The sequence below is a fragment of the Stegostoma tigrinum genome, chromosome 42, assembly GCF_030684315.1.
Source record: "Stegostoma tigrinum isolate sSteTig4 chromosome 42, sSteTig4.hap1, whole genome shotgun sequence".
Lineage (NCBI taxonomy): Eukaryota > Metazoa > Chordata > Chondrichthyes > Orectolobiformes > Stegostomatidae > Stegostoma > Stegostoma tigrinum.
In genome coordinates this window covers 8,216,662-8,232,122 of record NC_081395.1, presented here as the reverse complement: position 1 = coordinate 8,232,122, position 15,461 = coordinate 8,216,662, and the positions used below count along the sequence as shown (strand labels likewise).

The following is a 15,461-nucleotide window of genomic DNA, read 5'->3' as shown; positions in this document are numbered from 1 at the left end:
TGAGTAGTCTTTGAGAAGTAAATAACTTGTCAGGCTTTGGAGTTTTTTTAAAGTTGGAACAATAGAAGCTGCCTGAGTGGGTGTGGTCAAGCACTCATAGATCCAGAATTTTTAGTTAGCTTTCAGCAGTTGTTGCTGGGTTCTAAGCAGGGTTCGAAGACAGTGAATCTCTCTTCCACTGTAACTCTCTTGTCATCTCTTCGGCCTTGAAACTGCTCGACCATGTCATGAAGCAAACCAGGTCCCCCTTGACCTGTCCGTCCTCCCCGGACTGACCTATCCCCTCCCTACCTCCCCACCTATACTCTCCTCTCCATCTATCTTCTCCTCTATCCATCTGCGGTTCGCCTCCCCCCTCCCTATTTATTTCAGAATCCTCTCCCCATCCCCCTTTTCTGATGAAGGGTCTCAGCCCGAAATGTCAGCTTTTGCGCTCCGAAGTTGCTGCTTGGCCTGCTGTGTTCATCCAGCTCCACACTTTGTTATCTCGGAATCTTCAGCATCTGGAGTTCCCATTATCTCTCTTCGAAGACAGTGAATCTCTCCCAGCTGCTATACTCCCACTTTCTCTCAGAATTGTCTTTTAATGTTCTTTCTTCCTGGATTAGAGAACTGCATGTGAGAGAATCTGTTTTCTGATTTTGCCTTTTTGCCAAGGGTGTGTTAATGGAATGTTATTATATTGGAACAGTTAATTAATTATTGTTACTATATCTATTATTCTGTTATATTTCCCAATAGAATCAAGTTATTCGAAGTTCTTCTTCTTTTGGTGTATAATAACCATAGTGTTTAAATAAATGGTGTTTGCATTAATGTTAAGTAATTTGACCAACTGAATTGCACCTGGAACACAGCCCATCACACTTACCTTTAAAATAAGAAAAAGTTAATGTCTTGGCTATCTTATTAATATATTTTGTGGAGGTATGATCTGTTCCATAATAATACCAACACCTATTTTGTACCTTAGAGACAATAAGGACTGTAGATGCTGGAAGCCAGAGTCTATGGGTGTGAGGCTGAAGAGGCGTGGTGGGTCAGGCGGTGTCAGGGGAGTGGGAGGGTCAGCGTTTCAGGCCGGGGCCCTTCTCCTGGGCTGGAGAGGGAGAGGGGAGCCCAGAGACGGTTGGGGGTGGGGGTGGTGCGTATTGGTAGATGCAGGTGGGTGGGTGGACGGATTGTGAGGGGTTGGAGGTGTGGGGGGGGGGGCAGGACTGGATGTGGGGTGGGGCTGGGATTGGGGTTATTTTGGGGCTGGTGGGGTCAATGTCACAAGTTTCAAAATCTCCCCTCCCCCTACCGCATCCCAAAACCAGCCCAGCTCGTCCCTGCCTCCCTAAACTGTTCTTCCTCTCACCTATCCCCTCCTCCCACCTCATGCCGCACCCCCAATTCCTACCTACTAACCTCATCCCGCACCCTTGACCTGTCCATCCTCCCTGGACTGACCTACCTCCTCCCTACCTCCCCACCTACACTCACCTTTACAGGCTCCATCCCCACCTCTTTGACCTGTCTGTCTCCTCTCTACCTATCTTCTCCTCTATCCATCTTCGATCCACCTCCCCCTCTCTCCCTATTTATTTCAGAACCCTCTTCCCCTCCCCCATGTCTGGTGAAGGGTCTAGGCCTGAAATGGCAGCTTTCCTGCTCCTAAGATGCTGCTTGGCCTGCTGTGTTCATCCAGCTCTACACCTTGTTATCTCAGATTCTCCAGCATCTGCAGTTCCTATTATCAATGTCAGGGCCATTGGGCTGTGGGCTCTCAGGGCGAGGTGTCGGGTGTTGTTCCTCTGGTTTGCGTTTGGCCTCACTCTGGCGATGTTTGGGGGGGGGGGGCACGTACTGAGGTTGGATGTGTTGTCGGGGGAGTTCAAATGGAGGTCAACTGCAAGAGGTGCAACTCCTTACCCCCCACCTCCCCCTAACCCCTCTGTCCTAGACTTCCAGATCCATGCAGAAATTCACCTGCACTTCATGCAAACTGATCCATTACATCCGTTGCTTCCGATGTAGTCTTCTCTATATCAGGGAGACGGGATGTAGATTTGGGGACCAATTCATGGATCATCTGCACTCTGCACACAACAACCAACCGGACCTTCCGGTTGTCATCAATTTTGGTTCCCCCATCCCACTCCTGTAGCAACGTATCTGGCCTCGTCTTCCTCCACCGTAGATGTGTGGTCCGGCGTGGACTGAGAGAGCGGCACCTGGTGTTTCGCCTTGGGAGCTTGCAGCCCAGGGGCCTCGGCATTGACTTAGTCGGCTTCGGGATCCTTCTATCCCCACGCCTTGTTCCATGCCTGGTTCTCCTTTCTCCTCCTCCCCTCTCTGGCCCGGCCCTAGTCTGTCCATCTTCTTGTTCGCCCTTCCGCTGTGGCTTTCCCTTGAACCAATCGCTGTGGCCCCCTGCCTGCATCCGCCTTCTCCGTCTCTTGCCCTACCCCAGCCCCACACCCTCCCTCTGTTTGTTTCTGGGCTCCCCTTCCCATCCCCAGTTCTGTTGGAGGTATTTGGCCTGATTAGGTTACGGTAGATGGCTGTAATGGCCAGTGTAATTGAGGATGAATGATTCTGCATTTCTTCACTCTGCAATGCCCCTTTCTGCAACTGAAGTTGCAGCTTTAAGTTGACTGATAATCTCCAAGCAATATTATGTTTTGTCTGAGCACACTGCAAAGAGACATTTACAAAATTTAAAAGGCACTGGGATGGGTACATGAATAGGAAGGGTTTAGAGGGATGTGGGCCAAATGTTGGCAAATGGGACTTGTTTTATTTAGGATATTTGGAAGGCATGGATGGGTTGGGCTGAAGGGTCTACTTCCATGCTGTCCATCTCTATGATTCATAGAGTCATACAGATATGCAGCATCAGAACAGGCCCTTCAGTCCACTTGTTCTTGCTGACCTATTTACAACAGAAGAGGCTGATCAGTTGTCAGTTTATCCTGAACACGAATCCAAACTATTAATGTAAATTTGAGTTGTCTTCCTATACATTATTTAAAAACAATTTAAAATTATGATTATGGCCCTTGCAGACACAACCACTGCATCACAAAAGCCCTTCTAAGAAAATGGTAGACTGGCACTGGAGGTAGTCCAGAAAAAGATAATAAAGTGTGAAGCTGGATGAACACAGCAGGCCAAGCAGCATCTCAGGAGCACAAAAATTGATGTTTCGGGCCTAGACCCTTCATCAGAGAGGGGGATGGGGAGAGGGTTCTGGAATAAATAGGGAGGGGGGGAGGCGGACCGAAGATGGAGAGAAAAGAAGATAGGTGGAGAGGAGAGGATAGGTGGGGAGGTAGGGAGGGGATAGGTCAGTCCAGGGAAGACGGACAGGTCAAGGAGGTGGGATGAGGTTAGTAGGTAGGAGATGGAGGTGCGGCTTGGGGTGGGAGGAAGGGATGGGTGAGAGGAAGAACAGGTTAGGGAAGCAGAGACAGGCTGGGCTGGTTTTGGGAAACAAGTACTCTCCTATACTCCACCTATACTCTCTCCACCTATCTTCTTTTCTCTCCATCTTTGGTCTGCATGCCCCTCTCTCCCTATTTATTCCAGAACCCTCTCACCATCCTCCTCTCTGATGAAGGGTCTAGGCCCAAAATGTCAGCTTTTGTGCTCCTGAGATGCTGCTTGGCCTGCTGTGTTCATCCAGCTTCACACTTTATTATGTTGGATTCTCCAGCATCTGCAGTTCCCATTATCACACGTAGTCCAGAAAAAGTTCACTAGGCTAATCCCGGGTATGGAGAACCGTTTGATGAAGAGACATTGAGTAGTTTTGGCTTCTGCTCATTCCTGTTTAGAATAACAAGAGGTGACCTTATTGAAACATAGACTCTGAGAGATTTTGTTACCCCTTGTGGGAGAGTCTAGGTCCAAGAGCAAAATCTCAGATGGAGGTAGCAAAAGTGGAAATTGTTGGAAAAGCTTAGCAGTTTTAGCAGAATCTGTGGAAAAGAAATCAGGGTTCACATTTCAGGTTGAGTCACCCTTCCTCAGATGGAGGAAGGTGGAGATGGGCAGAAATTTCCAATCTCTCAGAGGGTGATAAATCTGTGAATGTGGTAACTGCAGGAGGGGTCTTGTAAAATTTGGAGAGTTGAGTTATATTCAAGGCTGACACTTTTAATCTAGATGGGAATGAAAGATTGTGGACGTGAGGGCTTAAAACTTAGAGACAAAAAAAACTGCAGATGCTGAAATCCGAGGTAAACAACCAGGAGACTGGAAGAACATAGGGCTGAAGAGCGGGTCTACCCGAAACATTGACTGCTCCTTTCCTCCAGATGCTGCCTGGCTTGATGTATTCTTCCAGCCTCCTGTTTTTCTACCTCTGAGGGGATAAAAGCAGAGGTAGAGTTGAGGATGATCAGGTCAGCCATGATATCATTGGATGGCAGGACAGACTCGATGGACCGAATGGGCTAACTTATGCTAATACATTGCGTAATACGTCGCATAGTCTCTCCTACCAGGTGTGCATACGAGTGACAAGACCAGTCCCTTGGTCCATCCATTATCCCTCCAAGCAGGTCACTCTTGGGTACTACCTTTGCAAATGGCAGTTATTGGGGGCGCGCGCCGGACAAAAAGGCGCGAATTCGGCAGAAGGTGGGAGGGTGGGGCCGGGGGGAGACGCTAGTGAATGGAGTTCGCCGGCGGACAGTTTGTTTTGCCTGAGAGCGCATGCGCCGCAAGGGGCAAACGCCACGCAGAAGACTACAGTCCCCGGCGAACCTTGCGCGTGGGGAATGGGAAGGCGCATGCGCTCGCGTCTGGGACCAGCGTAGGACGGGGGAGGTGTGGCCGAAACGGGTTGCTGCGCAGGCGCCCGGGCCGGTCTACCTTGTCAACTGCGAGTCCGGACTGAGGCGGCAGTCGCGGAGTCGGGTGAAAACGGGGGCCTTGGGTCCAAGCGGCCCAAGTCTGCACCCGTGAGTACATTTCGTTTTTAAATATTGTCTGGTGGTTTTGGGGCCCAGGTTGGATATAAACCTGTTGGTGTGAGGTAGGGCTGGAAGTGACCGTCGACTCTCGGGAGAACCCACCCAACCTCTTGGCCAGAGTTAAGCAAGGACTGCGGATTCTGGAGTCAGAGACAGCACTGCATGGAGCTTCAGAGGAGCTGTGAAGTTGACGTTTCGGGTCGGGACCCTGTAGATATGGGGAGGGGGAATGGAGCTGGCTCCTTTTTCCAGCCCCTTCCTCCCCCCACCACCACCACTGTCACTATCCCTGTAGTCTGGGCCTTGAGGGCTATGATATTGAGGGGTATAGACATAAAGGAACTTTTGCCCTTTGCAGAGGGGGCATAAACTTAAGGTAAAGTCCAAGTGATTTCGAGGGGATTTGAGAAGGAGGTTTATCATCCTTTCTGTGGTGGTTGTTTTCAATTTACTGGTAGAAAGGCAGGCACTATTACAAACTTTAAGGGCATCACTTCAAGTGAGATAGCACACAAGGCTATCGGCCAGTTGCGGGGAAGTGACACTCAAGAAGGTAGGCACTTGAAAAACACCTGAAGAAGGGTCCTGACCTGAACCGTCAGCTTTCCTGCTTCTCTGATGCTGCCTGGCCTGCAGTGTTCCTCCAGCTCCACACTGTTTTATCTCAGACTCCAGCATTGGCAGTTTTTACTATCTCTCTCAATTTTCATGTTTACTTAATGCCTCAGGTCATTAGTTGAGTGAAATCATTCAGTAATGTCACTTCTTCTGTACATACCTCTCTTTCCCTTTTCTGTTTAATGTGCTGGTTTGTCCCTGAAGAAGGGCATGAGTCAGATGCAGTCTTTCCTGCTGGTTACAAATCTGCAGTATCTCTTTGCTTCTCATGGATAAACTATTCAGCCTGGTTCCTGAGGCAGGAATGAAAACAGCCAGATAAAAACAGTGAATTGGAGGCTTTTTCTTTTACACAAGGCGTTGCTTGGTTAAGACGTCCTTCCACAAACAGCTGTGGGAGCAGATATGTTCAGTTTTTAAAAGTGAATAAATGTTTGAAAGATAAAAATTTCACCACTTGTGTGCTAAGAGCAGGATAATTAGACTACCATGTTGAATGAATTAATATTCTGTCAAATTCTCTTTTAAACAGTCATTTGCAGTTATGCTGTGCATTTTGTGACTTTTTGTGCAGCATAGATTAATTTGTGAAATGTGATAATTTGTTGGTGTGAATGAGCCAGCAAACGTACTGAACATTGCCCTACAAACTAGAGGCAATGAACAAATGGGATTAGCACCTAGTTGGTTAAACCAGGGACCTGGGTTTGAATCCTGCCACGATGAGTGGCAGTATTTGAATTCAATTACTCTTAATTTGAGGTTTTTAATTTTGACTAGAAATCCATTATTTACTGTTGGGAGAAAAACCCATCTGGCTTACCAATGTCTTTTAGGGAGGGAAATCTGCTGTCTTTGATCGGGCCTATATGTGACTCCAGTGTCTCAATAATCTGGGTGACTCCTAACTGCACTCCAGGCAATTAGTGATGGCCAATAAATGCTGGCTTGGCCAGTGACGCCCTAATCCTGTGAGTGTATGAAACAAAACTGAAGCAACTTACATTGGTTCATTGTGTTAATTTGAGGTAATAGAATAGATCGTAGGAAATCTAAATTATTGTCTTCTGGTAATGGAATGGTAACTTTGACATCCACCTCAATTGATCAGTTTTTAATTCCTTCATTTTAGAAAATGGAAATCTCTAAGCTTTGTTTGCTTCACTTGCAGAGTTTATAATTAGCCCACCTCTTAGTATGCAGAGGGAACACGACTTGGTAATAAGCAGCATTGATATGCAGCATCCACAGGTAAATAAGTTTATACTGAGGCACTGCATTGTAGATGGGTTGTGTCGCATTCCTGGCCTGTTCTGAACACAGTAAGGGCTACTCTTGCCATATGGTAGGTAAAAGAATGCCCTTCAAAAACTGGATTTTTTTGACAAGGAACTTATCAGTGACCAATTCCTCGATCTGAAGGATGCCTGCTGGCAGACCTTGTTTAGGATGGTTGCTTCATTTAGGGGAATCAAGTTGAAGGTGGACAGTAGGTGTGTTGAACAGGTCATCATGGAGTGGGTAAGTGAGGTGCAACCTGGATGGTTTCAGCCAGCTTGTGCATTTTTGTAGGCAGCTGTTTGTGGCAGGAAGCCAGCTGAGGGGTGAGGAACATAGGGTTTTAATGTTCATTGTGGCATTCAGTACTCTGCACTGGAGTGCAGTAACACAAATGTTGAGGACAAGTCTGGTGTAACGACAATTCCTTGTATAGATGTATCAACTTTGATTCACAGATTTTTCTGTTTTGATTTTTTTTCTGTTTTCTTCCAGTGCTCTGAAATGTGCAAGGTCCTAACTCAAGTTACGTCAAAGCATGTTAGCCTGGGATATTGCTTTAGTCTCTGACCATCCCTCTAGATATAATTTTTTTGGCATAGGTGTTTTGAAGGTGGAATGTACTGGATATGATTTTGGAGGTATTCTGTGTGTGACAGTGTGCTGTTGTAGTCTGTCCACACTGTAAAGTGTTTGATTAGGATCTAGTCTGGAACGTAGAAGGATAGAACTTGTCTGGCCCCTCTGCAGTGCCTCATTTATATCCTTCCTTAAATGAGGACATCAATACTGGACACAACACTTAAAAGGGCAACTTTTCACACATAGGATGATGTGTGTATAGAATGAGCTGCCAAAGGAATTGGTGGAGGCTGGTACAATTACAACACTTGAAAGGCATCTGGATGGGTATATGAATAGGAAGGTTTTGGAGGGATATGGGCCAAATACTGGGTAAATGGGACTATATTAATTTGGGATATCTGGTTGGCATGGATGAGGTGGACTGGAGGGTCTGTTTCTGTGCTGTACACTTCTATGACTGGTAGCTCACATGTCATCAGCATAGATGAACTAGTGAGATGTTACACAAAGAACATCATCAGATGAAGTCACTCGATCCAATGTCAACTCTGCTTTCTTTCCATGAATGCTGCTAGACCTTCTCAGTTTCTCTAGCAATTACTGTTTTGGTTTCCGATCTCCACCTCCAGGGTTGGGACTAGTGCTGAGCCTTTTGGTAGGGGTTAATAAGATAATGCTTTTATCATGTCTGAAGGATGATGTATCTTTTCACATAAAAACTCTGGTTTTAGGGCAGAACTGGAAATGCTGAATGGCATCTAGGGTAAAATTTTAGGTAAAACAGATGGAGCTTCCACTCGAATATTGAGATAACTTAGTGTAGAGCTGGATGAACATAGCAGGCCAAGCAGGAAGGCTGACATTTTGGGCCTAGACCCTTTAGAAATTTCTGAAGAAGGGTCTAGGCCCAACAGTCAGCCTTCCTGCTCCTCTGATGCTGCTTGGCCTGCTGTGTTCATCCAGCTCTGCACTTTGTTATCTCAGATTCTCCAGAATCTGCAGTTCCTACTATCTCTGAAACACTCGAATATTGACCTGTTTTACTTCAGATGATGGTTGGCATGCGCAATTAACATTTGCAGCTTTTTCTTTTTGCTCTTCAAATCTGCCCCAATTCTTCAGATGTTGCACATCTAACATTTCTCAGAAGTTTATGAATCCCCACCGATTCTGTGGTTGTGAGGATTTATGTGGTTTTGTTGGCATTGGGCTAACTCATTCTGAGTCTCCCCTATCTGGAAAAATGTTGATCTAATAGTCTGCAGTGCACTTTTTGCTTTTAATGAGGTGTTACAAAGAAAACTCAAATGTAGAATTAACTTTTTTTGGAGCAGGCTCCCTCATTTCTCATGGAAAATGTCAATGCATTTATTTTTAAATTGAAGTGAACATGGTGAGAGTTCAACATCCTGGTAATTAGAAGCACTTAAGTAACCGCATTACAGTTCTGCTTGACACAATGTGTTTGAGTGGTGCAACTTTGTCTGTTTGGTCGGTGCTTAGTTTGCATTAGTCTGTGATTCTGCTGTGATAAGTGATGGCCTGATGATGCGAACATAATAACTCCACTTGGCAAAGCATCAGATCCCTGAATGCAGTCAATTATTGTCTCTAGATGTGATGTTCCCAAGTCCACCCTTCCTTAGCTTACACTTTAACTGACCTAGAGGATATTGTAAGGGGAACACTGGCAGATATAAGGCACTTTGGCATTGTTCTTTCCCCTGTACTACCCCAGAACCTAAAGATTATTCAGACTTTTTCTTATCCTCTGGTTTGGATTGTTGTTAATAGTGCCCCAGCCTTGGGAAATGACATGATGTTTGGTGTTCATTTCCTTTGCTTGTATTCCTTGTTTTTCATTAATTTTCATTGTGCAACAACTGTAAAGTTCCCCTGCAGGCTTGCGCTCATTGACCCCTCTAAATTACTACAATTTGTTTTTAAAGGGAGTGTCCTCTTAAGGAAACTGCCTGTGCTCTTGTGCATGTGGTGGGGGTGGAGTGAAATTAAAGGAATTGTTGGTTGCTGGGCTGGTAATTCAGAGTCCTGTATTAATGAGCTAGGCAGGGCAGAACCTACTCTAGCATCTGAGTAGTTTAAAGTCGGTTAATTTTCATCAGTCTGAAACAGCCCATAAGTGTATGCAGCAAAACTGGATAACATCCAAGCTTGGCTAATAACTGACAAGTAACACTGTCTCAAGCCAATAGCCAAGCAATGACCATTTCCACCAAAAGTGAATCTAACCATCTCCACTTAACATTCAGTGGTATTAGTGGTTTTGCTACAGTGTTGAATCTCCTGCTGTCAACATCCTGGAGTTACTGTAGATCAGAAATTGAATCGGACCAACCGTATAAAGACTATGGCAACAAGAGCAGTTCAGGGGCTGGGAATTCTGCATTGAGTAACTCACCTCTTGTCTCCCAAATATGTCCACCATTTACAAGGAGTGCACTGGAGTACTGAGTGCTTTTGGACCTGCACCAAGGAAACAGCAGTATGCATGACTGGCACCCCACTTTGAGCATTCACTTGCTTCAATGACTGTGATGGCAGCGAGCATCATGTACAAGATCTGTCTCACCCAGGCTGCTTTGATAGCTCCTTCCAAATCTGTGGTCTCAAACACCCGTAAGTACAATGGCAGCAGAGATCTTCAAACCCCAACACCTGCAAATTTTCCTCCAGACCATGTGCCATCCCAACTTATTGTCACTCCTTCACTTTCCCATGGAACTCCGATATCTCTCAGCACTGTGGATGTACAGTACCTACGTTCCAAGGGCCTCAACAGTTTAAGAAGGCAGTTCACCATCACCGTCTCAAAGACAATTGGAAATGGTCAATAAACACTGACCTAACCAGTAATGCCCTCATCAAGGAATTAATTAAAATAAAAGGAAAATCTAAATTTTAAATCGGAATGCATATTCATAACAATCACCGTCCAACTGGTGGATTTTTGCTTGAACCCACTTGGTTCTCTAACATCCTTTTACAGCCTCCAGTCCATGATTGCTCTCAGAAATGGCTGAACAAGTCTCTTATTTGTACTAGAATGGGAGATTAATGCTTGCTTAGCTAGCAATATCACAACCCATGAGAGAATTATCAAAGCCACCACCAGAGGATTAAACACATTTTTAAAATCATCGCAGTAGACATTTGGTTCATAGTGAGAGATTTGGAAATTGCTGATGAACCCAGCATGACTGGGATTAGCTGAGCAGCCCTAAGCTTTGCTTATTCATAGTTCTGGACGCTGACATGTTTGGTGGCTTGGAACTGCAACATAACAGAATCCCTCTCAGCTGCTGAAGGGAATTGCAAAGAGGAATTGTGCAGATTCCTTCAATTGTGGCATAACACAAAAATGTAGTCCTGTGCCTGGGTGGCCAATGAATTGAGATGAGACTTCAGTTGAATAAAACATGATTCTGTGGATGTTGGAGATTTGAAATAACAAAGTACTCAAACCCTGCAAGTCTGGCAGTTTTGGGGAGATAGTGTTAATGAGTCTAATATGATTCTTTAGTGCAAAATCTCAACTTGGTTGTGTGTAGCTTTCCGATAGGTGATCATCACAGGCTGTTGTCATTTCCACATCAAGATTTTTTTATCCCTTGATTGCTCAAGTCTGATCTCTTACACCCTACTGCCTTTACTTCTCTAATGTTTGTGATCTCTTTTCCCCCCCAAAGGTCCAATGCTTTCTACAGAATGTTACTTAGATGAGAGAAGGATGTTGCAAATTACCGCTTTGAAACAGTTCATAACTGCTTTATGTGCTGTATTACTACTTTGACCTGTTGTGATGGGAATGTCTGAGCCATTCTGCGCAGTGCCACCAATATGATCAATTGTGAGATGATCGCCACTTTTTTATTTTTCTGCCAAGGATCGCCAACTGTGAGGGATGTTTTTAGAAGCCTGTAGTTGCTTTCTAGTGTGTAGCATAATCTTCTTACATTTGAGTGGAGCAAGCAGAGGAGTTGACTTGATTTTCCCGGGAGAATTAGGCTTTAGTCTTTTCAAAGCGTTATGCTGTAAGAGCTCTCTGCCTGCACACCCAACCTATCTCCATTCAGATGCACTGTTATTACCTTTCTACCTCACTCAAACATTCAGCATAGGGTTAGAAGTAGGCCATTTTCTCTCATTCAATAAGGTCTGTATTTTTAGAATTCTACATTCCCTTCTCCAACTGATGATCTCTGATTCCCTTCCCAAACAAGAATTTATCTACCACTGCCTTAAAAATATTCAATAAAGCTGCATCCACTACCTTCTGAGGCAGTCTGTTTCACGGGTGCACAACCCTCAGAGGGAAGAAATATTCTCATCTCTATCCTGAAAGGGCAGCCTCAAATTTTATATCAATGACCCCTAGTTCTGCATTCTCTTCCCTCCGCCAGGCAAAAATTTGTTCGACCTCGACCTTGTCAAGACCATTCAGACCATTGTGCATTTCAATAAAATCTAACCACCCCACACTCTTCTAAATTACGGTGGAAAGTAAGATTATGGCTTTGAGATAGGGGATCAGCCTTGATCGAATTGAATGACAGAGCAGGCTCGAATGGCCTACTGCTCATTTCTGAGAAACAAGCCCAACTGTCCAACCCACTCTTGAACTTGTATATCTTGGGAATGATGCAGCCTTGCATGTCGAACCTGTGCTTTGCTCATGACAGAGAGCAGTTGGCAAAGAAGTGCTCTCGTGTCCATGCAGGAAGAAGGGAGGGACACTAGTTCTGTTGAAGTTTATTTTATTCCCTGGAATGAAGTAAAGCATTATCAGGCTCTTTATAGCTGAACATGGAGCAGTCGCTCTGGTTACCATAATTGAAGGAAACTAACTTGGCAGCATAGTAATTTGCATGGTCATAGTGAAGTAGGTTGGTTTAAATTTGCTTTGAGAGTTAGGAACCCAAAGTCACCATCTTCCTACAGTAGCCAGAGAGGGACTGAAACCCTCATTTTAATGCTGTTGTGTTTCTGATAGATTTCTTTCTGATTCAGATGGATCCAAGTGAGCCGAGAAATTTGCTGGAAGTGCCTGGAGGTTCCCAGCGGGGGAGTGTATCCTCATCTGTGACTAGATGTAAGTGTGTTGTGATGTTCTCTTTAAACCAGCTTCAGCTCTGTGGTGTGCTATGCCAGAGCACATGCAAAAGGCCTTTCATCAAAAGTAATGTCTCTACCAGGTAAGTCAAACTGTACCTGTAGATGCTGAAAAGTGCATGCTTTGCCCTCCAGTTTGCACTGAACCAGCTGCTTCAAGTAAGACTGAGCTGTAGCCGCCAGTATTGTTTTGCAAGATAACAAAGTGTGAAGCTGGATGAACACAGCAGGCCAAGCAGCATCTCGGGAGCACAAAAGCTGATGTTTCGGGCCTAGACCCTTCATTAGAGAGGGGGGTGGGGTGAGGGTTCTGGAATAAATAGGGAGGCGGACCGAAGATGGAGAGAAAAGAAGATAGGTGGGGAGGTAGGGAGGGGATAGGTCAGCCCAGGGAAGACGGACAGGACAAGGAGGAAGCTTCCTCTACATTGCGGAAACCAAGCGGAGGCTTGGGGACCGCTTTTTAGAACACCTCCGCTAGGTTCGCAATAAACAACTGCACCTCCCAGTTGCGAACCATTTCAACTCCCCCTCCCATTCTTTAGATGACATGTCCATCATGGGCCTCCTGCAGTGCCACAATGATGCCACCTGAAGGTTGCAGGAACAGCAACTCATGCTTGGGAACCCTGCAGCCCAATGGTATCAATGTGGACTCACCAGCTTCAAAATCCCCCCTTCCCCCACCGCATCCCAAAACCAGCCCAGTTCTTCCCCTCCCCCCACTGCATCACACAACCAGCCCAGCTCATCCCCTCCCCCCACCGCATCCCAAAACCAGCCCAGCCTGTCTCTGCCTCCCGAACCTGTTCTTCCTCTCACCCATCCCTTCCTCCCACCCCAAGCCGCACCTCCATCTCCTACCTACTAACCTCATCCCACCTCCTTGACCTGTCCGTCTTCCCTGGACTGACCTATCCCCTCCCCACCTATACTCTCCTCTCCACCTATCATCTTTTCTCTCCATGTTCGGTCCGCCTCCACCCCTCCCTATTTATTCCAGAACCCTCACCCCATTCCCCTCTCTGATGAAGAGTCCAGGCCCGAAACGTCAGCTTTTGTGCTCCTGAGATGCTGCTTGGCCTGCTGTGTTCATCCAGCTTAACACTTTGTTATCTTGGATTGTCCAGCATCTGCAGTTCCCATTATCTCTGATACAGTATTGTTTTGCATTTTAGCCACAAAAGAATCGGATCATTCATGACCTTATTGAATGGTGGAGCAAGCTGAAAGCAGGCTAGGTGGCCTACTGTTTGTATTTCTGTTTGTATGTAGATAGGAATATCTACCATTGATTGGATTCGCTTCTGTTATCTAGTGTAAGAGGGTTAGATTGAGGTTGGTTGTGTTGCCATTCCACTGACACTTTGCCTGCTATCATATGTAAAATTGCCACTAGGGCCAAGGCAACAGTACCTCAGTGCTGTCAGAAGACCTGAGGAGAGCAAGCAATCTAGTTGTCCTAGCTGCATTGCCAACCAAAAGAAAACCTGTTGCACATCAAAAATTGATTCATTTTGCATATGGCAGATGAGAGCATAAATGGCACCCTAGTGTGAGGAGGTCAGTACAATCTATTCAGATCCATAACCATAGTTTTATTAGCCACAGACTTCTAAAACAAAAATCCAGAAGATTTGTCTTGTATAAATGTTCAATTCTCCATGTAGATTCTCCCTTTTTCTTTTGGTGTGATAAACTGTTTGTTTGTTTCTCACCTAAATGAACATGTTCTTCAGTTAACTTAATTTTTTTCTGGCCCCTTTTCTTCCGAAGACCCAGAGGTATTGGTTTACCTGGTGAATGACTCTGTTATTCAGATTTCTGTGGAGAGTCTGACGGCCCTTACAGCAGGGGAGCTTGCCAGAACTGTTCGGGAAGCACTGCAGTTGCCTGATCAGGCTCAAGAGATTTTCTCGTTGTGGCTGGTTTCGCCTTTCTTAGGTGAGTGACTGCAGTCTTTAATGACCCTGTAGTTTGGGGAGGGTGTGTTTGGGAGTGTCTCTATTTGTGAGTTAATAAGTGCATTTGCTGCAAAAGCTGCTAGGAGGGGATTTTAACAAGATAATTAGGGAAAATGCTTTAGTGTCATCTACTGCCTTCCAGTAGATTGGACGACTTGACAACCTGACTTCAAGTTCAGCCCATGCTGTGTCTCCTGTCTGCAGGGCTGTCTGAATGAATTAGGCTTTAAACATTCTTTGATCCTGTGACAGGCTTCTGACCAGATACGTTCTGTCGACAAACCTGCCTACCTCAGCCTCAATTTCATCACCCAGCTCTGTCTATCTCAACTCATCTGCCCCTTCAGCTGCCTGGACACTATGATTTAGAATTCCCTCCCTGAACATCTCATCCTCTCGATTCTTCTTTAACATGCTCCTTTAAAATCCATCTCTTTGATCAAATGTTTAATTGCCTATTCTAATGTATCTTTGCACATGATCTAGTATAACGTTTTTTATGATGCTCCTATTGTTTCTCCTACCACATTTTATTAACAGTGCAACATGAATGCAAGTTATTTCAGTCCATTGTCTACACTGAAAATCTCACTCAGGCACCACTGGGTGAGGAAAAGGAAAATTGTTTGGTTTGAGGCAGTGCTATTTCCCTGAGGCTGGAATGCCAAAGCAGGGAGGGAGCTTTACCAAGCTAACAAAATGTGAGGCTGGATGAACACAGCAGGCCAAGCAGCATCTCAGGAGCACAAAAGCTGACGTTTCGGGCCTAGACCCTTCATCAGAGAGGGGGATGGGGAGAGGGAACTGGAATAAATAGGGAGAGAGGGGGAGGCGGACCGAAGATGGAGAGTAAAGAAGATAGGTGGAGAGAGTATAGGTAGGGAGGGGATAGGTCAGTCCAGGGAAGACGGACAGGTCAAGG

The 15,461-nt window shown here is 45.6% G+C and overlaps 1 protein-coding gene across 2 annotated transcripts in view; it reads left to right on the top strand.

Annotated features, from left to right (window-relative positions):
* Positions 1-4,836: 4,836 nt before the first annotated feature.
* The window catches only part of frmd8 (FERM domain containing 8), a 30,895-nt gene continuing 20,270 nt past the window's right edge, over positions 4,837-15,461 (top strand). Inside the window, exons 1-3 of one of the 2 annotated variants that reach the window (XM_059641582.1) lie at positions 4,837-4,952; positions 12,474-12,555; positions 14,352-14,519. In XM_059641582.1, the coding sequence (XP_059497565.1) occupies positions 12,474-12,555; positions 14,352-14,519 (250 nt within the window). In that variant the 5' untranslated portion in view covers positions 4,837-4,952. Of the gene's footprint in view, positions 4,953-12,456; positions 12,556-14,351; positions 14,520-15,461 lie in introns of both variants that reach the window. The other variant, XM_059641583.1, reaches the window with a different exon arrangement.